Below are 26,661 nucleotides of genomic sequence, written 5' to 3'. Positions count from 1 at the left end.
AGGGAGTTCTATCGGTACGTAGGTAGTCAAAACAAAAACTATTTTACATTTGACTTTTCAAAAATCATAATTTCTGAAAATTATTTATTTAGTCTTCAATTCACAGGAATCCTTTGAAAAATATTAATCGTTAAAAATGTTCGTTAGATATTCTTTGCACTATTAACCCTTTGAGTCACACATTATTGTGCTGAGTCAACTTTTATAACAGGATAGTATTCTGTGTTTAGGACGCTGATTACGAATCTGAAATCAGATTTTTTAAATTTAAGATAGTGTACCCCATATGTTGGACGAAAATTTAAAATCTAATTAAATCCAGTCAAAAAACTCGATGCAGTGGTTTTCGGGGTCGTTGAGTACAAATCTGAAATCAAATTTAAAAAATTCAAGATGGTGGATCCAATATAGTACATCTAATATGGCGGGAGAAAATTTCAAATTTGATCGCATAGGTCAAAAAACTCTACGCAGGAGTTTTCGGGGTTGCTAATTGGATTCGCCATACTGAATTTTCAAAATCTGATTCCAGATTCGTAATCAGCGAACCCAAAAACAACTGAACAGAGTTCAGTTCGATCGAATTTGAAATTTTTGTCCGCCATATGGGCTCCGCCATCTCAAATTTCAAAATCTGAATTCGGATTCGTAATTAGTGATCCCAAATTCTTAAAATTCACGTGAAACATGTATATATATATAAAGGGGTAAGTTTACCGGAAATGAATTAATCCTTCAATATTCACGATTTTTTTCAATCAATTTGTTTGTAACCGTAATAATTTACATTATATTATAATAATTACTCTCGAGTATTAAAAACCTATAAGCGCACCATCAGAAATAACGAAAAAAACAGCAAAGAAATATTTTGAAAAAATCTCGAAATGTACAAAAAATGAATATAAAATAGGCGGTAAGAATACTTACCACTATGACTCAAAGGGTTAAAAATGGTTTCATCGAAATCTAACCGTCAATTATTGGGTGCCAAGCGATTAAACGCGATGAAAAAGTAGTTTGCCACGAGTAAATGTTGAATGATGCAGAATATGTATAATGTATCTTGGCCCACACGCACCCTCGAATCACAAAAATTGAACCGATTTATCTTTACTTTATTTCTTGTAGCTACCCGTGTTTCAATTTTTATCCTTTTCTAACCGTCAATTCATTTTGGGATAAAACTCCCTCAACTGCTTAAAAATTAGGACAGATTTATAGTTAATACGACACTGCAAGCAATTGCGTAAGTTAAAAGACAAGTTTGTAATATTTGAGCATATGCTGCACACGTACAAGCGTTTATGCTGTTAAATTGTTTGTATTGTTAAGAAGCTGCTGAATAGATGAAATTTACTTACGATGATTAACTATAATAAGCTTACTAAGAATTAGTATCATTTGAACGCATTGCATTTATTACAAACAAGTAAATAGTGTATTTGAACATTTTTAACAACTATTAAAGCGCATTCATATTATTAGGCGGTCGTTCTTCTCTTTCAGGATCACGTGAAACAATTGTTGCGCTTGATCATCTGCAACAGAATAAAAATTGACCAAAATTTAATTCCAAGTCAAATATTTTCTCAATAAAATTTGGTGAAGCAATAGTAATTAGAGATTTACTTATTCACTAATTTAATAATATAACCTGTAAGTAGCAAGATATGGATACACACGTGTGGTTATATTCATTCATTTGCGAACTCCATTGTCCATTTCATGAAATCGTTGTCCAATTTATGATCTATTCTTAACGAACGTAATTTTTTTTCATATGTTCTGCAGATAGAACTTGCACTTTATTCATCAAATGGAGGATATTCTTCTACTTGATGATGTTGGTAACTATAGTACATATACGTGGTGGGACTTCGCCAGACACATTTTTGGTAACTTCAGGTTGGATGATTACCAAAATGTACCCTGCGAAGTTTTTAGCGCGCCTAAAGATTCAGAAAACACAAATGAATTTGAAAATTTATTTCTTCCGAATACGTAAAGTTGAACAATAATTTATTACTATGAGAAATACTTGAAGTTTCCCCACAAATATTTAGCAGATCCGATTGAAGTTCAGAACACTACTGAAACTCGTGAGTGATTGTATGGACCTATTTCACGTGCCCCGGTGTTTGAGTATCAATATAAGTAAATCTTTAATTTTTATTGGATTTTCAAAGTAAGGTGGATGACTGTCCATTATATAATATAATTATATAATATATAAACATTTGAGTACCAAGGCGTCATGGCGGCGTCAAGCGCGCTCGTGCTGCAATTGCCAAAAATCGGGAAATAGCGTCATAAAGTAATTCAATGTTCTTGGAGTCTCAGGTAAAAGTTTACTTTTCATTAGTGCAGGAATTTGTCGTACGTTGGTATCAGCAAAGTCACGTGACTCTTTCAGCATACAGAACACGAAAAAGTCACTCAAGCGTTGTCGGGAAAGTGCGAGTGCTGCGAGGCGTCTCTGCAAGAGCGCTGTCTCGGATGCGCAGTGTCGTGCAAACCATAAGATTAGCAACTGCGATTAGTTGTACGCGTGAAAAAAAAATCGATAAAGACAATTGAAGGTGAGTCAGCCATATTTTCTGTAATAAACTCAATCGTATTTTATTTATTGAACCCATCCTTTCCCCACACAATTTATATTCATAAAGGCTCAGAACTCAGGTGTAAAAACTTTTGAAAGTATGGGTTCTAAGTATTTTTGAGGTCTAGGAATTCGATTATGAACATAAAAAGTTATTTTTGACTGCGCATTTATATGGTTTCGAGCCCTCGAAAATGACGAATTTTTGATCATTTTCTTAAATGGCGTCATAGAACTATCATCTTTTTTCAGCGGGCTGAATTTTTCTATTGAAAAACATTGAATGATAATATTTTTGAGTTCAAATACACAATTTCAAGAATTACCGAGTAATTTTTGTTGTATGAGCTTCAGTTATACTATATAATAAAACACATTTATTCTGTAATTCTTGAAATTTCTTGCTTGTACTAAAAAATTGTATTATTCAGTGTTTAAAGGAAACGAAAATTCCATCCCGAAAAAAGAAAAGGATAGTTTATTCTATGACGCCGTTTGAGAAAATGACAAAAATTTTGTCGACTTCGAGGGCTCAAAAGTGCAATGAAAAAAATGGTTCGGGGTTTACAATAATACTGTTATTGTTGGCAAGTTATAGGTATATTTGTGAAAACATATTCCTTACACAGGAAATACAATAGCTCTTTTAGAAAACTCTGATTCCTGTAAAGTTCATACTAACATGAGTAGTGAAGTATTTCTAATCTAACAATCATATAGCTAGTTAAGGCAGAACAGTTTTTTCCATGTAAGCGTACTGCGTTTTTGTGAACGAAACTCAATCGTCTAGCTAGCTTAGCCACTCTAACATAAGTACAGTAGACGCTCGATATTTGGCCCTGCCGCGGGGCCCGAGGAGAGGTAAATTCTCCGAAATGGATAGTTGCTAATCGCTCCCACTGCTGGCGTCGAAAACAAGAGCCGTGCGCGGTGGGGGGTGACAATGCAGCGCATTGGAATATGGACGCGCTGAGGTGGGGGCTGCATTATTTGTGTGAATAGCCATTTATCTAGCGCCTACTGTAGCTGGAAATGTATCGCTTTCGACGCGACCTCGCTGCACGCAAAAATCTTTTGCGATGGAAGAGTTTGTGGAGCATAAAGTTGGCGAATGGAATATTGGTGATCTAATACCACCATTTGAAATTAAGTCTGTTCTCACTTGTTTACAGTTTGTGAAACATGAGTTTTTTTCCTGTATAAGCACACCTCAATCGTACATAACAATAAGCGAATGTATGTAGGTTAGGACGATCATCATTTTCTTGAATATTTACTCAGTGACGTAAATATAATATTTTGATATCGATAAGACATAATTGAAATAAATATTGGCGATTATGAAACATATTGGTTGACAATGTCCTGTGATCCGAATATCTCCTGCTGACACCAAACCCGTTTTTTACTCAAGTAACTAGCTTTACGAGCATAGGTCGGTTCAATGTCCTGTAATGTATCTATATAAAATGAATTTCTAATTGAGACAAATTCCTTGGGCTTGTACATACTTATGAGAATCTCTACTTTACCTATACGTATATTTTTACAAATAATTATCCCTATACTGACAAAACTGTTTTCTAGCAAACAACATTATATATGCTTGCTTCGACTGTACTAGTATGGCTGGTGTTCGTCTACCTCGCGTGCTAGTACTTATAAGACAACTATACTAGATGGTTGGTATACTCATAACTCGTGATCGTGAACTCAGCTATACTACAGTATTGCTGATGAAGAGATACTTGTCAGACTCACGGAGCTGTTGGCTATATGTCTGTCATGACATAGTGGTAAGCTTACGCCAATGGTATTTTGTCAGTCATATTTTCATGGCTTTGTTGCCTAGATGGCATCACAGTATCATATTTTCAAATACAACATTGCCGTAACAATACTAATTATAGCTAGAATCGGTACATTTTATATTCAGTGTGTATGAATATGCCGAGAAAATATCTTTTTATGGTCATAATAGGATTCCTTGACCGCAAAATTATTTAAAACCTATGCTTTCAAAAGTAAATATTCACTTGAGATACCAAAAACATTGAATTACTTTATGACGCCATTTAGCGAATTTAGCACTTACGGCACGGGCGCGCTTGACTCCACTATGTTTATCTATCAACTTGGAGACATTTTTTTTCAGACAAAATATGGTGGACACACGTCGGATATCGCAAACGCTATCAACAAAAACACGTCCCAGGGAAACGACAGCAATTTTTTTACCGCCGGAAATTTTTCAACCAAATTTTCACCCAATATAGGTAAAATATCATACTTTCAAAGATATATGAGGGATTCTCCGTCAACTCGGCCACTTTTTTTTCGACTATCTCAGATCTGCCCCATAATTCGTTACATCAAAGTACTACTAAAAGATACTCTATGTGAATTTTTTCAGATTTTTTAATTCATTATTTCAGAAAATGCCGTTTTTTTCAAATGAATACATCTCGGAAACTTGAAGTATTGAAAAAAAATGACTCTCCATAAAAGTTGTAATTTTTTGTTAGCTTTCGAGAGGAATTTATTCAAAAATTTTTACGTTCCGGTAACGCTGATTTTTTACCAAAAAAGGAAGAAATTATTTTTTTTATTCATAAAGGACACTTTTTTTTGCTGAAAAAATTACAGTCTTCTAATATGTGTAACAATATCGCCAAAAAAGCGCCAGAGTGGCACGGATCGAGGTTCTAGGGTAAAAAAAAATGAAGCCACACAAATTCGGTCGAGGTTCCGGTATAAAAAAATTAATTTGTGTGGCTTCATTTTTTTTACCCCAGAACCTCGATCCGTGCCACTCTGGCGATTTTTCGCGATATTGTCACACATATTAGAAGACTGTAATTTTTTCAGTAAAAAAGGGTCCTTTTTGAATAAAAAAAATAATTTCTTCCTTTTCTGGTAAAAAATCAGCGTTACCGGAACGTAAAAATTTTTGAATAAATTCCTCTCGAAAGCTAAAAAAAACTACAACTTTTATGTAGAGTCATTTTTTTTCATTACTTCAAGTTTCCGAGATGTATTCATTTGAAAAAAAACGGCAATTTCTGAAATAATGAATTAAAAAATCTGAAAAAATTCACATAGAGTATCTTTTAGTAGTACTTTGATGTAACGAATTATGGGGCAGATCTGAGATGGTCGAAAAAAAAGTGGCCGGGTTAACGGAGAATCCCTCATATATTGATTGATCAACAAAATTCAGTTCTATAGACGAAAAAATTCTTAAACATAACCCTAGTTTTAGCTGTCCAGGTGCATGTAACCCCTTAAGGTTACTCGAAAGGGTCTAGCCGAATAAGCATGTCAAAAATGCCCTCGAAGATTTTCAGCTGGGAATAGGGGCAAAAGATATGTCATCCAAAGGAACACATTTCGGCCAAATTTGAACCTTCTAATCTTCCCATTTATTGCAGATTGTCAAGTATTGCATTTTGGCGTTTTTCCTTTTTTTCTTCGAACTCATTGAAGATATCGTACTAAAAAAAATCACAAACGCGGAACTGGTCAGAATATGTAAACAAAGTATTTTTTCAACCCATCTTCGCGTTAATTCCGAGTAGAAAAAAATGAAGAAGTTTTCTTTTCCTGTTTTCACTATGATAAAATAAACTTGTACCTATCATTATTTTTTAGAAAGTGTATGTGCTCAGAGTACAAGACCTCTAATTTTTTCAGATTTTTCGCATTGGTACGCCATTGTCAAAAAAAAAATAAAAACCGCATTTTTTACTAGTTTTCCGGGGTTGTTCAGTATCTGGGTATTCTATGGTTGATTTATTTCACTTCCAGGCACGCTTCTACAAATACACAACAGACCAAAAAAAATTTGCTCCAAAAATGTATTGATTGGCTGATACTACTCATGGAGATTCCCGATGTAAATTTAGAATCTCAATTCTGTCATCATTTTTTGTAATCATGCGAATGCGATTATGCACTGTTAGATGCTGCTCACACGTGGCCGCCATCATATATTATCTCTCCCACGCTAGGTATCTTTCGAAAATTATAAGATCCGCAGAGATTTTATCGCGTCTTTTTAATATCGAAAAAGTTAATCCGGTAATTAACGATGACAGTGACGAAGATTTGGTACGCATTTTATAAATAAATGAAATTTTCAAATACATATAGGACTATTTATTTCCAACCTACCACGTAACGTTAATACTAGAACGTGAATTTGAGTGACCTCCAATGTAAATGTGATACATAAATATAAATGCTAAAAAAAATCATTTACCGTTCCTGCTGATTTTATATTGGGTCACATCAAGGGCTAGCTAACTAGCTAGCTCAGGTAAAATCTCGAGTTTCGTTTTGGAACAATGTGTCTGTACGTGTATTTGTAGAAGTGTGCTCGGAAGTGAAATAAATCGACAATCGAATACCCAGATATTGAAAAATCCCGGAAAAATATTTAAGAAAGCGGTTTTTATTTTTTTTTTTTTGACAACGGCGCACCAATGCGAGAAATATGAAAAAATTAGAAGTTTTGTACTTTGAGCACATACTCTTTCTAAAAAATAATGATGGATGCAAGTCTATTTTATCATAGTGAAAACAGGAAAAGAAAACTTCTTCGTTTTTTTACTTCTCGAGATTGATGCCAAGATGGGTTAAAAAATACGATTTTCAAGGAATTCTGACCAGTTTCGCGTTTGTGATTTTTTTAGTACGATAGTTTCAATGAGGTCGAAAAAAAAAAGAAAAACGCCAAAACGCAATATTTGACAGCCCGCAATAAATAGGAAGATTTAGAGGGTTCAATTTTGGTCGAAATGTGTTCCTTTGGATCACAAACTTTTTGCCCCTATTCCCCGCTAAAAATCTTCGGGGGCATTTTTGACATGCTTATGCGGCTAGACCCATTAGTCATCCGTTATGGGATGCAAAATTGTGTAGGCTTTCAAACAAATACCTTATTTAGCAGTCTGTATCAATATGTGATTGACAAGCGATTGTATAGTATTTCGTAGTATTAAAGAAAAAAATTACTATGTATGCGCCGATGACACCTGTTAGTAAACTGACAGATTTAATCCATTCTGGGTAAAAACTAGATCCATTTGTGAAAAGAGTTTGAAAACTTTATATAATTAGGTTGCTTATCGTTATCATTTATTTTGAATCTGCTTAAGGACGTTCCCACCTAGCAGTGGTCCTCAACTTCTAAAACAGTCCCCCTATGTAAACTATACTATGATGCAATAACAAAAAGTTGAGGTGCAGTGTACATTTTCAGTGGCGCGAACGTGCGCAGAAGTCCAAAAATATACCCATTGCGTCGTTTCTCAGATCTGGCAACATTGTATTCTCTTTCTGTATATTATTATTATATCTGAGACGTGTGCTACAGAGTTTTAATGTTTTGAGGTTACTTTTATCTTGGAGTTAAAAAATAATTTATTTATAATGACTTCACGTTTGAAGAATGGGAGGTTTGTGAAAAAAAAAGTAGGCGATAGAGTAGCTAAAGCTCTAACAGCTATGTCAGAAGCTAAAAAAACAAAAATTCTCGAAACACTGCATGAAACTACTCAATGTAAAATTCCAGATGGGAATTGTATAGTTGCATTGGAAAAATTAGCTAAAAACCTCAAATGCACCAGCTGCAGCAGTCTTTTAGACATGGAAAAAATGTACGGCTATAACAGAGAAGGACTTCACGTAAAGTTTAAGATAAAATGTGATACTTGTGGCAGATATAATAATGTTAATACCGCAGAGTCCACCAATGGTGTTTCTGATGTCAATATGTCCGTGGTTTTAGGTAAGTGAATTCGCAATATTCTATTTATGTGTAAAAGTAAAAAACTTGAATTGACATAATTAATAGCTTTACAATTATTTTATAAGAAATTTATGATATTTACTATTTGAATGTTTCAGGGGCTATTCATGCCGGTGTTGGAAATACTGGCTTAAATAAAATTCTTGCTTGTGCCAATTTACCTCGAGTAATAGACAAAATTTATAAAAAGTACGAAGTTGTAGTTGGTCAAGCAATAGAATTAGAAGCTAAAGAAAGTTGCAAGCGAGCTGCTTCTGAGGAAAAAGAATTGGTGATAAAAAATGTCAAAAAGCTGTGTGACACATTGTAAGCATCCATTCTAATTCATTTGAACTGTTCAATGGACTGATGCTGATCATCATAATAATTATAAATCATTTTCTCAACACTGATTTTTATAAAATTGTAATATAATTTATTGAAAAATTGTAAAATTATATTTTCTACGAATGAATTATTTGTAATATAATATTAAGCAGAAGTAGTTATTATTTTGTTTCAATTTATATCTTAGGATTTGAATATTATACATAAACTGGTGATTTATAATTATTATGCTATCAGTAAATGTATAATATACAACAACATTTATTTTTACAAAAAATAAAGGAGAGACTTTATCTTGTTGTAATTATTTACAATATTTCGATCAAGAATTGAATTAAATATTCAATAAGTTGACAAGCACTAATCTACATTATATACTTGTATTTTTTACAAAAAATGTATTGCTATTAATTTCACGGCATTGAATTGTCTACATAAAATAAAAAAAAAATAATTGTAAATCTGGTTTAATTTTTTTATTTCAACTATTTTTATTTATTATTTCAGACCAGTGGAGATTGCCCAAGATATTTTCCCGCAGTTAGATGTCCTTACGCTTTCCTCAAATGATAATCAAAATTTATTTGATAATACACTAGGTGAAATAATAAATATCATTGTGTCATTTGATATGGGCTGGTCTAAACGCGGTAACGGGCGTAGCTATGATAGTTTGAACGGTTATAGCACTATCATCGGTTTCTTGTCAGGAAAAATTCTAGACTACGCAACTAGAAATAGAAAATGTAAGAAATGTGATATGGGGCATAAAAAAGATGATCATGATTGTAGATTGAACTTCTGCGGAAGTGCTAAGGCAATGGAAGCTGATGCAGGAGTTCAACTTGTTAATCACAGCAACATCTTAAAGGAAGCAGGACTACAAGTACGTGTTATTGTAGGAGATGAAGACAGCTCAATGATTGCAGCAGTAAGAGCAGATAACCCAGGTCAAAAGTATCATAAATTAGCCGACAAAAATCATTTAACCAAAAATTTTGGAAAAGAGTTATATAAATTACGCGATAAGTTTAGAGAGTTAAATAAAACAAATGTTATTCCTCATTTAAAAAAGTGTTTTTCATACGCTGTTGCACAAAATAAGGGCAATTCCGAAAACTTAGCTAGAAATTTGAGACAAATACCGGATCATATTTTTAGCAGACATGAAAACTGTGGAAAGTGGTGTAACCCAAGTAAAAATCATGCTCTAAACCTATCTGATGAAACCTTGTATGAAGAATTATTACATTTGTTCGATAAATACGCACAAAACTCTCATAAATTTTCTATTGCCGCTTCAAGTCAGGGCAATGAAAGTTTTAACAATATTATAGCAAACAAAGCACACAAAAACAAGTGTTTAAGTACTAGCTTTTCTTGTGATATTAGGGTAGCTGACGCCGTCTGCGCTAAAAATGACGGTGAACGAAGTATTATAAATATTAAGCAAAGACTGAATATTCCTGCTGGATCTCACACAGTCAATTATGTTAAACGAAGTGAAATGAAACGAGAAAAACGATTGGCAATGAGTAAGTCTAAAGCAAAAAAATTAAGACGTATAGAATTAAAACAGAAACGAGAACTTTTACGTAAAAATACCGAAAGACATGAAGGTATAACTTATAAGAGTAATTGTGGAATGGATAAAATAAACAATTACGTGCGTAAACACTGTGATGATAATAATAATATTGCATTAGATGATGAAACAAAAATTGTTTACTTTGATTTAGAAACAACTGGATTCGCCTCAGATGCTCATATTATACAAATTGCAGCGATCTGTGATTGTAAAATTTTTAATATCTATGTACACACGAAGACCGAAATTTCATCGTCAGCCACTACAGTTACTAAACTTCATCATAAATATGGAGACTTATTCTACGGAGACAAACAAGTCGTAACACTCAAAATTTCTGATGCTTTAGAATCTTTTCAACAATTTTTAATTAGCTTATCCGATGGACAACAGAAATGTTTATTAGTTGCACATAATGCTCGCTTTGACGTACCACGACTCTTACGAGCTATTACGAATGTTAAAGTCGAACTTTTAGATTTAATTGTTGGTTTTGCTGACACTTTATCATTGTTCAGAAAGTCTTTGGTTGATAGGAAAGGACCGGGTCAATTTAAATTAGAGAGTTTAAGTAACGACTTCTTACACCCTGATAATGATCAGGAATCTTTTCATGACGCTGCGTATGACGTTGTGGTACTTCAAGACTTAATTAATACATTAAACCTGCGAAGTGGTGTATTAAAGGCATGTAAAAACAGTAATATTTATTTGGAAGAGTTATCCAACTCAGATAAAACTAAAGTAAACTTAAAAATGTTAGTCGAATTAAGAAATATTATTTCAGTTAATATGTGTAAAAAATTGGCTTCAAATGACATTTCTTGTGATAATTTGAGGGAAATCTATAGAGTAGGTGGAGAAAATGCTATTGTGCAATTGTTTAGCGAAAAATTAGATAATAACAAAGTGCGAATAACTAAAAATAAAAAAATTTTAACGGCAGTTTTAGACTTCCTAAAAAATGAAAATTCGCCAAAGATTAAGAATTTAAAATCACCAAAAAAGAAAATTAAAAAAATACCTACGTCTAAAAAATAATATATTTCTAAAATGTTTTATTTTGTGTTACTTGATAAAATTATAGTTTTTATGAAAATTATATGATTGATTATATTTTTGAATCTATAATTGTTGATGATGTTAACATAACGAGTATTAATGTTGAAAAATAATTTATAATAAATACTTAATATACTTAAAAAATTGCATTTTTCTTTACAACAGCCTACAGTTAACCTATCTGTGAGCGGTTCACATTTATTTACAACTACTACGCCTATACGGTATTTTGAACTTTCCGCCCAACGCAACGTTGCCAAGTCGCTGTTTCTCACTGATCAAGTAATGAAAAAAAAGTGAAAAGTAGCTCACTTTTAACATTTTTTATAATTAAATGAATACCGCTTCTTTGTGTTATTTTTTGAGAAACATGTTTATTATATGTTCAATTAGTGATTTTCAGTTTTTCATAGAAATTCCAAGAAAATTACTGTAGTAACTTAAAAAAAAGGTGCGCCACAATGGGGGTTAGGATAGGGATCACATGTTAAATATGTAAATTTCAACTTGCAATATTTCAAAATTTAGCACCGCAAGAAGGGTTTTAAAAAATTCCTACACATAAAGGGCACTCATAAGTATGTGTATTCAAAATTTGGAAAATATTAGAAGAAAAGTGTTTTTGGTGGGAACGTCCTTAATCAAATGATCTCGAATTAATAATCAACATTGGCGAATTTGGAGCTCGCAAATGAATAAAAATAGAATGTAATTATTGAATAGGGGACGTTCAGGTTTCTCTAATGCCAATATTCCCTTCTCTGCAATACTGTATGTGTGTATATGCCAGGAGAATTCCTTGAGGTTTAACGATGTAAATGATGCTTCGCCAGCCGATAGGCAATCATGGACTTATAGGCTGAGCGCAAAGTGAGTCTGACAATGAGTTTCAGCAGTACAAATCAGCGGGGTGACACAAGTTTCCCCTTCCACTTTCTTATTTGAAACCTTAGACGAAATTCTATTACCACAACAAGAAAAATAAATGTTACCACGTAAATTGACTAGTATAGCATTGATATAATAATAACGAATAAAGGAAATTTATCTGCTTTTCTATCTCGAGAGTGCGGTGTGATAAAATTGTGTTACTAACAAACGTGAGGGAAAACTCAAAACTACTAACCTTTGGTTACTTCGTCACCCAGCTCGATTCAGGTGGTAATGCTTTGTAATACATTATCGAATAAGGGTCTGATCCTAAAACATTGAGTGTCACCCCGCTGGTATGAATCTTCGGAAGAGTACGTGAGGTAACATATTGGCCATATTGACGAACACTGTTTGCACGCGTGTGCGAGAAGAAAACGAACATTGCAAATATGCGAGGTAGAAAAGACTTTGGCTCTATGATGCACACGATATTTTATGTAACAGAAGTATAGTTTACAAGTTTGTTTAGGGTTCCGTACTTCAGAAGGAAAAAACGGAACCCTTATAGGATCACTTTGTTGTCGGTCCGCCTGTCAAGACCCTTTTTCTCAGGAACGGGTAGAGGTATCAAGTGGAAATTAATATCAAACACTAAGGTTTACGTTTACACCCCTGGAGGTGTAAAAAATTCAAGCTTCTAAGTCACCGTAATCAAAAGATACGCCCATTTAACTCACATATTTTTATACTCGCAAACTCACCCATCAAAACCTGTAGGGTACTTCCCGTTGACTTGGAATCATGAAATTTGAAGAAAAGCAAGGTCTCACAGCACAAGTAAAGGAAAAAGTCCGAAATAGTTAATTTGTAGTTATATAAAAAAAATATAAAAAAAAAAATTAATTTTGTACGGAACTCTCAGGGCGCGAGTCCTATTCGCACTCGTCTGGTTTTGTTCATAGTAGAGTACAAAGAAGTTTATTTTTATTTCCTGTATTAAAAAGATGGTCCTTTTGTGCACTGTCATAAAAACAATAACTTTATGTGTAGAACGCAGGCAAAAAAGATACGTAAACCACATTTCCGTTACATAAATTATTTTAAAATACCTATTTCTTTTCGCATGAAACTGCTTTATTTATTATTACGGATTTGTTGTGTCGTTTTGATTGAATTGTCTGATACATTATTTGCAAGCATGATATTGGATCTAATGTTCATCTGAAAGAATAATGCATTTTGTACTTTTCAAATCAAATTATGAATTAACTTATTGTTGATATGCAGAACTAATATTATATGAGGTAGACTGTTCATGAAGTGTAAAACCATTTCGTAAAAAGAAAGTAAATTAGATAAAGTGGGTACGGTATAGATGTGCATCTAGGAGCTTTAGTTGTACTGCGAGTTCGTTCCAAGGTGTTTTTGAGGATAACGGTGGAGAACGGAAAAAGTGAGATACAGAGAATTAATGCACATTTAGCATGTGTAAGTATATAAGTTTTATTATAAGATATGTGATGGTCGAGTGTTAAATAATGCATTACAAATAATTCTTCATTTGTAACTAAGTAATACTACACTACAATGGATACAAAATAAACATGTGCTTTTTTAATTAGTTTTCTGCGGAATAAGCATGTAGGTATGCACTATTTTTCTGAGTACAATATATCTAGAGGAAACGGTGAAAATTGGTGTATTAAGTGTCCGACTACGTATGCACGACTTTCGATGAATTTTCATGAAGGCTGATCACGTGATCACCTCAAGTTTTTCTGCCAAACTCGGTTTATGGAGATTATGGCAGATGATGCTAATTTGTTTGGTTCAAGTAGATCTGAAGTAGTTGATACAGTGATTCCGGAATGCTCGGAAAAATTTTATTGTTAACTGATTCATCGCTTATAACTGCCACGGGTCATCGTGAAAACATAATTTAAATTTACCTCTTGTCGCGGGAGAGTTTATTTTCTGGCACTGCATGTCCCGTTTTGAGTAAGGTGGCTCCCTTGCCTTGTAGCGTCGACTGAAGATATGTAAAAATAGCAAGCTTTGGGTTATTTTTTGTAATGGTTTGCCAGGTGTGGCCGCGTTTGAGGGTAATTCTACTACCCTACACTTACCAACTCGTCTTATAAGTTCGCTGATCTATATACTAACTGGATGCGTTATGGTATAGGCAGCCTTGTAATTATTAGAAGCCATGTTGCTTGTAGTCAATTTGTCAAGTACACTCTGACGACTCACCCGTCTCGTATATGTAATATGTGGCTAAATCAAGAAGTAAGATTAAAGAGAAGACTGATTTTGGTTACGGAGTACTGTGGTTCAGTACGCGCCACTCGCAGCGTTGCGATACCCATAAAGATTCAAGAATTATGGGCAGTTCCCTGAACTTGGACCATATAGTGGAGACCGGGACACGACGGAACCCCAAAAAATTTGGAAAAAAAAGTTTCTTTCTTTTAGGGAAATAAAAAATTTTTTTAGAAGTTTTTAAAAAAATTATATTTTTGATAAAGGTAATTTGTTCCGGAATATAATTTTTTTTGCAATATATATTGATAGATAATCGATGATTCATTCAATACAGGTAGAATTAAAGGATACGGATACATTAAAAAAAAAGTACAAAATTTTGTTCAATTTTTGAAAGGGGTCCGTCGTGCCCCGTATTTAATTTTTTTTTTTTTTCAATATGGCTAATAATGATGAATTTATTCGAGATCGATCAAAACAACTTGTATCCGGTGCTCATAAGCCACAAAAAATAATTAGCGGCTTAGGGGGTTCGTCGTGATCCGGTCTCCCCTACTCCTGGACCGCGCATCGCCTATGCTCTGGCACTGAAGTGTTCTGATAAGTTACCGATGCAACAGAGAGATTGTAGATATAAGGAAAATAACGTTGTCACATCTACTTGCAATGTTATCGTATCTGTTACTATAATCGAGCTATAATCTGTGTGAAATAAATTTGCCGTCGCGTGACTTTCAGGGTTGCCACTTTTCCGAGTTTGACCCAGAGCAGCCCCCTGACACTCACCACTGCTCGTATACTAAAAAATTGTACGCGTTTTCTCCCCGTTTTTAGTTCCTCTACGTGGCGCGACATACTCGCTGCCCTCGCTGACCGCGCGCAAGCTCGTCAGGTAACTACTAGCGCCACTAGTGGTGGAAATTGACGGCAGAATCGAGGGACATTTTGCGAACCACTTTTAGCAGCGTGTGTCAGGGGGCTGACCCAGAGACTCCGGGTTTTGGCTACTTTACTCCGGGTTCCGGGTGGAAAATTAAATCTCCGGGTAAAACGTATAACATTTGCATTTTCCGTTTTATTGTCACCGTTAACGGCCGTAAGACCCATAAGTCGCAAAATATGATTTGCACTTGTTGGTAAAATTATAATTTATGATTGAGAGTTGGCAGCATTGGTGTATGCGCAGGCGCAAAATATATATATATTACTGTAACATTCCAGAACGTGCGTCACTTCCTTCAGAGAGGTTAAAAATGTCTGTGTAACACCACATGCTGCTGAGAGCAAAAAAGAAGTTAAATAAAAGAAAGCTTAAAACTAAAAATATATCCAAAGATATCTTGCGCATCCTTGCTCAGTGCGAAGCGTTATTGCATTACTTTACATTATTATCAACTACTTATATCTGTGTACATATATAAATACACTATTCTCAGGTATTTTCTAAATATCTCGTGTCTCGTGTCCACTTATTCTCCACACAGCCCTCTCCGAATTCAACAGCACTGCTAACAGTAATAACAATTCAAACCCCCCTCCTCCTTGATCCCCGGGTCAGCAATTGGCGTGAGCTGGCAACCCTGGAACCCTGGTCACGTTCATAGACATTTATGCCTCAGACTACGAAAACAATAAACAATGGAATTTAAATTTGTTTCAATCATTTAAAGGTGATGACTCGGTCTTGTTGTGTTCATCATTGGGGGCGGGGGCATCTGATAATAAATGTTTTCAAGTATCATTTCACAGGTATAGGTATAAATGGTTTAAAGTAGCAGAGGACGTCTCTAACCGACGATTCTATAAGGTCAACACAAATAGAGCATGGTTTACGGGTTCGTTATCCTTGGCTGGCAACGCATATCACGAGCGGGATGGCAATGCGCAATTCAAGAGTATATGGCCCAACCCTCTAACCTTAGAGCATGTATAAGCCTCTAACACTAAACCCAATTTACCGTAAAGGAAAATGGCCACCAAATGTCGCTGCCGCTACACGACGCTCAGAGTCGTGCTGATAGTGTGCTTCCTAACCTTGACACGTTTTTAAGATACGTAATGTATAACCGATGAATAGTTATTTGAATTTTTTATCTTGCCAACTCTACCATATTCCTTTGCATTGAATATTTCGATCCGTTGTAACAGTATCGTCCTGGTCGGTTCGAGTTATCCTTAGCAGTGGTTGCAGCCCCTTCTAGCCGGATGCTCAGATTCGACCAGGGTTCAGTTTCAGGTGAAGAGAAAAATGGGTAATCCAATAATTGAACACAATGATATTCGATTAAGACGGTAGCAGCAATTTATTTAACTCGTCATTTGGATTTCTATGAGGCAACAGAAATACTGTGCAGGTGCTTCAGTGATCTTGGCGATAATATTTTATATCTAACTATAGCTACGAACTTTTAACGAAACCATATCAGGAGATATTTTATTACGTGGATACGGGACATACGAATCACTCTGAGTAACGCCGAGTTTCGTAGGCACGACGTGAGCAGCAATCTAAACGTCTGAAACTCGGAGCCCTGTCTAGAGTGTACGCTGGTATCCTCCTGGATTGACCATAATTAGTGGTCCTTATATCGCGCCTTTATGTAATGTTCCGCTATTAATAATGAGATAGACCAAACGAAATCGATTTTCGATAATTTCCAATCTCTCTCATCGGCTACATCGCCAGTCATTGTCACATAATTCATAAAGAATTAAGCTCTCATTGTGTATCGGGCCGAAAACAATGTGGCCGAAGGCATTAAAGCCATATTACTGATCTGAATATGGCACTTCACTAGCCGATGACGATTGACACAGTTATTCCAACTTGAGGCACCTAGGCTGGAAATGGATGTGCTTCACTTGGTCTGGCGATAATTGGAAACTTTTCGATGGCAGTCGGTCGAGCGGCGCTATATTATCCCGCCTGGCGGCATCGGTATCGCGGGCGGCGAGCGCACCTGGCGGATATTCGCAGTGCTTGCCCGACAGCGTTCGATCAACTGCAAAGGGATGGCGGCAGCGGTTGGGTTAATTGGGTTCGGTACGATAACGAGCAGGACGGAGATAGCCGGAATAAGAAACGGGCGTATACAGACCAGACTAATATATGACTTTACAAGGGTCTGGAAAGGTCGTGGGCGACTGTCAGAACGCCAATAGTTACGCGTTTGCTTAGTTTCAAAATTGCAACGCCCTGTTCTATGAACACAATTGTCTACGTCTCGGGAAGGAAAACCTAAGTGGTCAAAAACGACCCCCGCACTCGCACATGCCACCCTTATTGAGAGAAACATATGAGGAAACGCTTCTAACGTCAGTTAGCAAGCTACAGTCAGACAGACCACACATATCCTGCATATGCTCTTTAAATAACATTTCTTGTAAAATATTCAAATACATCGTGATTATAGACAACTGCGTCGTGATTATTTTTAACAAGTGTCAGGACCCTTCCGTACATTCCTACGCATACAGACAACTACGGAGTCTAACCGGACAAAGCTACTTCATACAAGAGATATGTGTCAGCGCGGCTGATTGTGGGTAATGCGCCTGATGAACTGGTACCACACCAAGATTTGATATTCTTCTTCTTCATTATACCCGTATCCTTCTTCTTGCGGTGCATTACCTACAATTCTCGAATCTTTCTTGCTGCCAGTAGTGTTTTTGGAACTGTCAAATTTCGTAACCAAAATTATTCCTATTCGTACGAGACAAGTTCACTCCCTAATCTTACTTCCTGGGCTCTGTATACCGGAGTACAATAAATTTTTCGTAAGGTGCTTGTGCTACCAAAAAAAAAGTGATTTATAACATACTTGAAATATGATAATGGTGCTGGTTTTTTCATACGGGCAAGTCCACCAATTATTAACAAATGAACGGGACGTCTAAAAATCGATTTGTCTGAAATTATTACCTCTTGTAGTATCTAGTAAGATTGAAAAGTTCACCAAGTTTGAGTCTTCTAGGACTTAGTGTTCGCGAGAAATGCCACATCCAAGTTTATTATTTCGACTCAATTGAGGTTTAAGCGCGAATTGTTTTCGTATCGTTATCGAAAGAAAATAAAATTATGAAAATATAGGTATCTTATGTGATAAATTCTCACCTTTCCGAATGTGTTATTCATTTCTGGATAACTTTTCAAAATTAATCTCAAAAACACGCTGTGCGGTAAAATGCCGCTTTTTTCATGCGCCACCTAAATTTAGGTATTTTACTTTTGAGTTCTTCATGTGAAAGCTGAGATTTTTGAGTAAGGTGCTCAAATTTTTAGAGTGAGACGGCCGTAGGATCTCGCATGAGCTACGTCCAATTGCTAAAGGTCTATTAATAATATGTTCTTTTTTTTTGGAATTCAATGGAATGTTTTTATTTCTTTCTTTCAGATATCTGTCTATTAGTGTAGCGCGAGAAAACGGTGAAACTTAGCAGGTTCAGCGAAAGACTGCGCTGACGCGAGTTTGTCGTCTACTCATTCTTTGGCGAACGAAAAAATCGCCATAGTACGACCGATGAGAGTCAATCTATTTAGCGCATGCGCAGTCGGCCGCTGAGCTTGCTAAGTTTTACTGTTTTCTCGTGGTATACTAATAAACAGAAATCTGAGAGATGATGATGCAGTCGCCTCATCAACTACCGCTAGATACATCTGGTGGTCCACAATTCAAAGAAACAAAAACATTCCGCTGAATTTCAAAAGGAGAGTACATATTATTACCAGACCTTTATCAATTGAACGTAGCTCACGTGAGATCCTACAACAATCCCACTCTAAAAATTTCAGTTTCGTACTGAAAAAATCTCAAAACTCAAAAGTAAGATAAATTTAGGTGGCGCATAAAAGAAAGCGGTTTATTTGCCGCACAACGTGTTTTTGAGACTGTTTTCGAAAAGTTATTCAGAAATGAATAACATACTCGGAAAGGTAAGAATTTATCACATAAGATACCCGTATATTCATAATATTTTTTTCTGCCGAAAACGATACGAAAACAATTCGCGTTTAACCTCAATTAGGTTGAAACAAGAAACTGGAATGTGGCACTTCTCGCGAACGGTAAGTCGTAGAAAGTTCAAACTTGGTGAACTGTTGAATCTTACAAGGTACCCTAGGTAGGTCAACCCCTTCGATTTTGATCTACTGCCTATATGTTGTAGTGCATCGAAAACTAAGAAACACGTATATTTTTTTATCTGCTCATAACCGGTTTAGATGGGTGAGAACGAGCCCCTAAGATGGGCACCCAACGGGATGATTTCTTGATGCGCTTGATGGATTTGAATGAAACCAAGCTGAAATCTTTCTATCGATGAATGAAACCCCATCTTTGGACGTCGTTTGCACCCCTCTAAACCGTTTATTAGCAGATAAAAAAATATACGTGTCTCTTAGTTTCCGATGCACTAGAACATATACGAACTGTTATATATCTATAGGTATGTATACATATAGGAGCGGGAAGGGAGTAGAGCAAAGAGACACACGATGTGATAGCTTGTGTTCCTTTATTTCGACTGCCTCATCGTTCCGATCACCGATGCCTCCTGTGCTACAGGTCGACATACACATACAAGCGTGGCAACCTCGTACTTATCAATTATCTCTCTCTATCCTAATATCGACTTCTACATGAAGTAAATCAAAATCAGAGGGGTTAACCTACCTAGGGATTCTTGTTAGTACACACAAAGGGTAAAAATTTCAGACAGATCAAATTTTTGTCGTCCCGTTCATTTTTTGATAGTTGGTGGACTTGCCCATGTATTTGTTATTAAAAATATAATACAAGCGTGTTTTCTTTATAAGTTAGATTTAGAAAATTTCGTCTATACTAGTATCATGATAAAAAATAATGGCAAAAGTATTACAAAAATATTACTGTGAAAATAGATAATACTTACTTGAAGAGTTGAAGGGAAGATATTTAGAAAAAATAAAGGTTTTGGTTAAAAAAAACTATAGGTTAATGCCGTTGACACTATCAATATGTCGAGCGGAAGATGGTTTCTCTGATACCAGCTGACAGTTAGATACGAGGACCGGTCAGCATCTCGCGATCAGTCAAGCGTTCACTTTACCCTGTCCACATTGCCTCGTAGGTTACACGAGAACAATGTGACTAAAAACTTTCACCAAATCGTATGACAAAAAAGTAAATTGTATCAGAAACCAGATATCACAACGAATCAACAACAGTAACTAACAGCGTGTTAAACAGAATTGTTAGCGACGCCGTCGGGTACGTGACAAACTCTGAGGTAACCCATAGTCTACGAGTTGAACTAATGACTGCCACTACGATAGACTCTCGCTAGGGAAGGGGTACACCGGGTACGCAAATGATTTGATTAAATGCGACGATTTCTTTTCAAAGGAGTTTATTGTTCACATTTCGGTAAAAGACAGTCTCAGTGATATGTACGCGAATGTACCGATCGATCATAACGTCTCGGCAGGCGCCATTTCGCGAGGCTGTCATAACCCTGGCTTTTCCAGGGCGGAAACCATCTCCTTGAGAAGGTCAGCCTCGGGGACCTCCCGGCCCAATCAATCGATAACCCTCAAAACAGGTACAAGTGTCACTTCTCGCATAACGATCTCTTTTCGGCGATGTTCCAAATCCAAATGAACGTGCTCGGACTCATGTGATCGGTATTCGCGTAAGCCTCGCCCCCTTTATTGGTCAATCCATACATCCAAGGTATGACAAGCTCTCTACCGTTACAACCACAGTTTCGCTTCTTTCAAACTTGGTAGCATTTTAACTGATTTAACCACACTCGCCAACAACAATTGTTGGATTTATTTCTAAATAGGGCATGCGTCATGCTGCTAAAGTATTTCCTTTTGTGAAGTAGTTCAAGACAAATTCTCACGACCATCTCAATATCGCTCGATTAAAAAATATTTGTGAAGTTTACTTGGCCCCGCTGGTCCACATTACTCCTCGTTTCCCTGCTTGGCAGTAATATGGGGCCGTTCATAAAACATGTAATGCTATTAGAGGAGGGCGGGAGAGATTGTACTATTGTCGCGATTGATCACGAGCGTAAGGAATATTCTGTAACTGAGCGTCACGGGGGGAGCGGCACATATCCCAAGAATAAGTGTCGCGTGTTTTATGAACGGTCCTTAACAATTATTCACATAAACTTTAACTTTTTATACGTGTTTCCACATCGCACAGGTAATTATAGGTTGAGACTTGCTAATACACCGTATGTTTGATTGACAGATGTCTCATTAAATAATTATCGTTCTGAGGAGGGTCCACACTCGGCCCGAAACGTCAAAACCTTCTCATTTTCACTGACCTGTTTATCGAAGAGTCCTTCTGTTCACAAAACCTTTTTTTTAGAAGTGAAGTTATGGCGCACTGATCCTAGCCTATCCTATATCATATTATTACTAGGTTTAAAATTGGAACATCGTGCCGAAGTCACTACAAGCTCCGTCGAGCGTTCTGTGATACGTTCATGCGACGTTCAAGAGGGCTTTAAAATCGGGACATAGGAAGACCTAAAGACGTTGCCGCGACTTTTTTAAGACCAATCACGGGGCCTCACAAACATGTTTGTGAGCTTCTTACGACGTTCAGTGAACGACCTGTTGGCGTGTGGGTTCAATATCCCACGACATTTGACTACAAGCTGCGTGGTCGCCTCATAGCTTCAATTCATTACAAAAAAATAACTCGGGATACTGCATCCAGATAGTATAGAGATCGGTATATGGGATCCTGACGTAAAATCGATTTCGAATAAAAAAAATACTATGGTCTTCTCCCCCGCCCTTTTGGATTCCTCATAAGGGTAATATATACATCTTCAGTCAACACTTACAGATAAAAATATTGTCGCAGCACAATCCTGCTTATCGATAGAGTTCAATCATTCTTATAAGCATGCGGGGTCTGTCGCTCAAAATACAAAGTTTCACCGTTCCCTTTCGACAAATGTTCGTTGCTTAAACTAGCTGCAGCGGGATATACGTTGTTCTTTATTTAATGATTGGTCAACTTGTTATTATACACCTATTTATATTATATTGCTGAAGCTGATGGTAGCAGAATTGCTTTCAATTCATTATATTTCACTCATAGATCCAGAGTTATTCACGAAAAAAAAATACTGACACTTATCTGACATACATGTATCAATCTCGAAACAAGAAACTTATTCTCTCGCTACAAATATGCGATCGCTGTGTTATGTTTCATTCTCTTTAGTTCGATTTTGATAGGTGACACTAATTTGTTGTATACATGAGAAATTTGTCTCAGGTTCAAAAGAGGAGTGAACCTCATTTGGACCTCATTCGATAGGGCACGAGATTGATTAGATATAGACTGATTAAATACCAAGCATTGAAACGATTTCAAAAAGTCTGATTGAACATAGCCCGATTTAACACGGCACATTAATTAAACTCTGATGGTCCACAGAATTAAATAAATAATCGAGCACTTGGTGGAAATACAAAATTAGATGTGGGAAAGTAATAGGTACCTAAGTCCTATTTTCAGACCGATTGTGGAAAACAGAAGCTTCCGTATACATATTTTACCAGTACACGCGTGAAAAAACTTGTTTACGCCATCTATGTTCGATTGGTAACGTGCTACTTTATACGGTAAATCTCAGAATTACGCTAAAAAGTCTTTAGACTGTAGTTAGGAATGTACACATTCACGATCGAAAATAGGTAACGCAATGCGACTTATTATGTGCCTGCCGGAAAACATAAAATGGGGCACGCCTGTAAACTGTTTTCGGCTCGAATGATGTTTGGACTAAGATGACTAGAGGCCAGGAGACCGAACTCCAATCCAAGCACGTAGTTTAAGGTGGTCCAATATATAGCAGCCGCTTAGCGGCATGGCTAACAATAAGCGTAGAATACTTGCGCAACCCGATACTGCGCCTCTGTTTTAAGGTAGTGGGAGATTCTCGAAATATTTTAAATTATTTTATTGCGCAGTACCGCATTGAGCAAGTATTTTACGCTTAGCGGAGCTGCCATGGTGTAAGAAGTAAGGTGTGCTCGATAGAGAAACAATTTTCATACAAGGTCGCGGATTCCACCAGTTGACGTCACTAAAGTCATCGTAAGCCTACAGCGCATGCGCATGCGCAACTAAAAATTACAACATAACCTCAATTATAACTTCAATAAACGAATAAACAAACGTGGTGTGTCACGCATCGCGTTGACGCGCATCGCTTAATGAATTCAATCAAAACAATTCAACTGTTCGGTTAAGGGCTGTAAGAATCGTGGTAGGACCAGCAGAGGTAAAAGTATTCACATTTCCGCTATGCGTGAACTGAAGAATTCAGTCAACGTTTCATGTGTAACATTCTAATTTACCTTGGAATCTTTCAACAGTTTTGAATTGACCGCCTGTTGTGACGTTAACTGGTGGACCTTTTCTATTGGTCCGTCCGAAAAGCTGCGCGGAAGCACACCTTACTCCTTATGGGGCATCCATTAATCACGTGATGCCTTTATAATCAATTTTAGACCCCCCCCCTCTCCCACCGTGATCACACGTGAGGTTTTGGTGAACCTCCTCCCCCCCCCTGCCCCCCTTTGCCCGCTATCACGTGATTTTTCTCGCCGATCGACTACTCGCGTGCATGGAATAAAAATGGGATAAAACCAACAGAAATCTCTAAATTTACTCGGTATTTTTAGAAAAAATGCACCAAAAAATACACGTGATATTGCCCGTGACCCCTCCCTCCCCCCGTGTGATCAATCGTGATATTTTCAAGTACCCCTCCCCCCCATCGTAAGCCTCACGTGATTAATGGATGCCCCCTTACGCCATGGGAGCTGCCAGGCGGCTGCGATATACAGGCCTACCCCCACCATCTAAGTGGTATTTCTAGTCTTCTTGGTTTGGAGTATGAGCTGTCGCGGTCCGCACTGCCATGGGCTCTGTCTTCGGCTCGCACGCAACACTTCATCCTCGCCTAAAAACACTGAATTTACGGGCTTACCACATAAAGTGGCAATGTACTATTATACGGCAGTGCATATTTAGATTAAAGAAGACGAGGTGTGCAATTCAATGCCGACGAGAACACTTAGGATATCTTTTCTCCACTGCAGCATCAGTAACCACCCTATTTCATGACTGAAATCACCTTTATAGCGTGGTTAACTGAATATTTCGAGTGCACACTAAAGATGAAGCTCCCATTTTCCGCAATCCATCTGAAAATGGGACTTGAACATTACTTTTCCACATCTGACAAAGGGTACCCTCTATTGAGATAAGTGAAATGCCCGACTTCCCGTATGTTGAAATGAACTTAGGCTAACATTTTCAGAAGTATTTCAGATGAGGCTTAGCAATATTAGTACCTTCCGAGATCTTGGCAGAACTTGTACATGGTCTAAAATCCATCATTTTCATATATCGTTTTTTTTCCTCTGGAAATAAGAATGATATCTTCATGAAATAAATCAAGCTTATATAACATGTCAGGACTATTATGTGTGAATTTTTTAAAGCCATAATATGCAGTTTGTATACTTTTAAAAAAATCCCAAAATATTCAAAATGCGATAACTGCTTATTAAAGGCGGTACAAGAAATTTTTTTTCCAGTCACATCTTTTCTCATGACAAATACAATGGTTCAATAGAAGAATTGGATTTCGGTTGGGGTCCTCTCGCAAGAGGCAGAGAATTGATTTTTTTGGGCGTTTTTCATGATTTTTGGCCGTTAACTTTTCGTAGATAATTCATACAGTAAAATTAATAACACCATCGAATTCCACAGTAAAAAATACGTTGAAAACATGTATGATACCTTTAGGAATAATGTTGGATCGTCGTTGAAAAATACAGCAAATAAAATAATTCCGGCAAAATCGGCCCAGCTCGTGATATACATTCCAAAATCTAGTCCATCGAATCCAAAACACTTTTTAAATTGTTTGACGAATAAAGTTATCAGAAATACATTCAAAGAGTATGGTACGGGATAAATGTTGAACATGGACATTTTCGGTCAAGACCGTTAATCATATCTAAGCAAAAATATCTGTAATGTAAAATAACACAGATCCACAAAAAAAAAGAAACAAAAAAGAGTCTGAACTCGGCATGCGAAACATGTTTTCTTGCGTACTTTTTATGGCTGAATCCGAATATGAAGTCAGAATGGGGGGTCTTCTGGGCCGATTTTCAGTAAATGCCTGTTGCAAGTAAGAAAATAGTGATACACAGTCGTATGAGTTTTCGAAATTACCATCATTATAACTATACGTTTTTAGGGTCACTGAATCCGAATCTCGGGTCAGAATGGGGTATCCTCAGGTTCGATTTTCAGTAGATGGCTGTTGAAGATGAGAAAATTACGAAATTCAGGTGTAAACACCTAATCTGTGATTTAAATTTGAATTCCCCAGATTCGGATTTAGCGACCCCAAAAACGTATAGTTATGGTGATTGTCTATGCTTTAACAGTTGTTTCTCGTTTTGACCTTGAAATGACCTTGATTTTAACTTGATAGGGTCAAACCAACCCTAGATTCGGATTCAGCGACCCCAGAAACGAATACTTATAATGATTGTAATTTCGAAAACTCACATGACTGTGTATTGTTATTTTTTTACTTTCAACAGCCATTTACTGAAAATCGTCCCGGAAGACCCCCCATTCTGACTTCAGATTTGGATTCAGCGATAAAAAGTACGTAAAAAACATGTTTCGCATGACGAGTTCAGGCACGTTTTTTTTTTGTGGGCCTGTGTAAATTCATCAAGTTACCAAAATCACACCACAATAAAAGTACAAGAACAATTTAGGTACCGCTTTTTCACGATCTTGTTGAATATGAGTATACTTTTCTTATACATTAAATAAATACTTACTAATTAGAAATATATGTAACGATAATAAACATTTCGAAGAGAGGATTAGTTTAGTATGAAACCAGAATCAGCCATATAGTTATATATATTGCGATTTTTGTCTATGGGGCAGCGTCAGGTTCATAGCGCGAGTATCGAAAGATTAATAAGCAAATTTCAAACAAGTTATTTAATGTTCGGTGACCAATATCGCTGGTGTCTAATCGGACATTTTGAAATCGTTCTATTTTGGT

The 26,661-nt window shown here is 36.4% G+C and overlaps 2 protein-coding genes across 4 annotated transcripts in view; one reads left to right on the top strand and one right to left on the bottom strand.

Annotated features, from left to right (window-relative positions):
• The window catches only part of Shab (Shaker cognate b), a 122,168-nt gene that overhangs the window by 34,328 nt on the left and 61,179 nt on the right, over window positions 1-26,661 (bottom strand). The gene's annotated exons all lie outside the window — the stretch shown is intronic.
• LOC124211468 (uncharacterized) lies at window positions 8,059-8,887 on the top strand. The gene is made up of 2 exons (XM_046610549.2): window positions 8,059-8,393; window positions 8,513-8,887. The coding sequence occupies exons 1-2, from the start codon at window positions 8,111-8,113 to the stop codon at window positions 8,722-8,724; spliced, it is 495 nt and encodes a 164-aa protein (XP_046466505.1). The 5' UTR covers window positions 8,059-8,110; the 3' UTR covers window positions 8,725-8,887.

This window comes from Neodiprion pinetum, chromosome 2, assembly GCF_021155775.2.
Source record: "Neodiprion pinetum isolate iyNeoPine1 chromosome 2, iyNeoPine1.2, whole genome shotgun sequence".
In the NCBI taxonomy this organism is placed as follows: domain Eukaryota; kingdom Metazoa; phylum Arthropoda; class Insecta; order Hymenoptera; family Diprionidae; genus Neodiprion; species Neodiprion pinetum.
This window is presented reverse-complemented; position numbering and strand designations above follow the sequence as displayed.

Excerpts from the sequence above, each read along its gene's own strand:
- LOC124211468 (XM_046610549.2), top strand. The coding sequence starts at position 8,111 with ATGTCAGAAGCTAAAAAAACAAAAATTCTCGAAACACTGCATGAAACT. Across the intron at positions 8,394-8,512 it reads CAATATGTCCGTGGTTTTAG|GGGCTATTCATGCCGGTGTT; the intron begins GTAAGTGAATTC and ends TGAATGTTTCAG.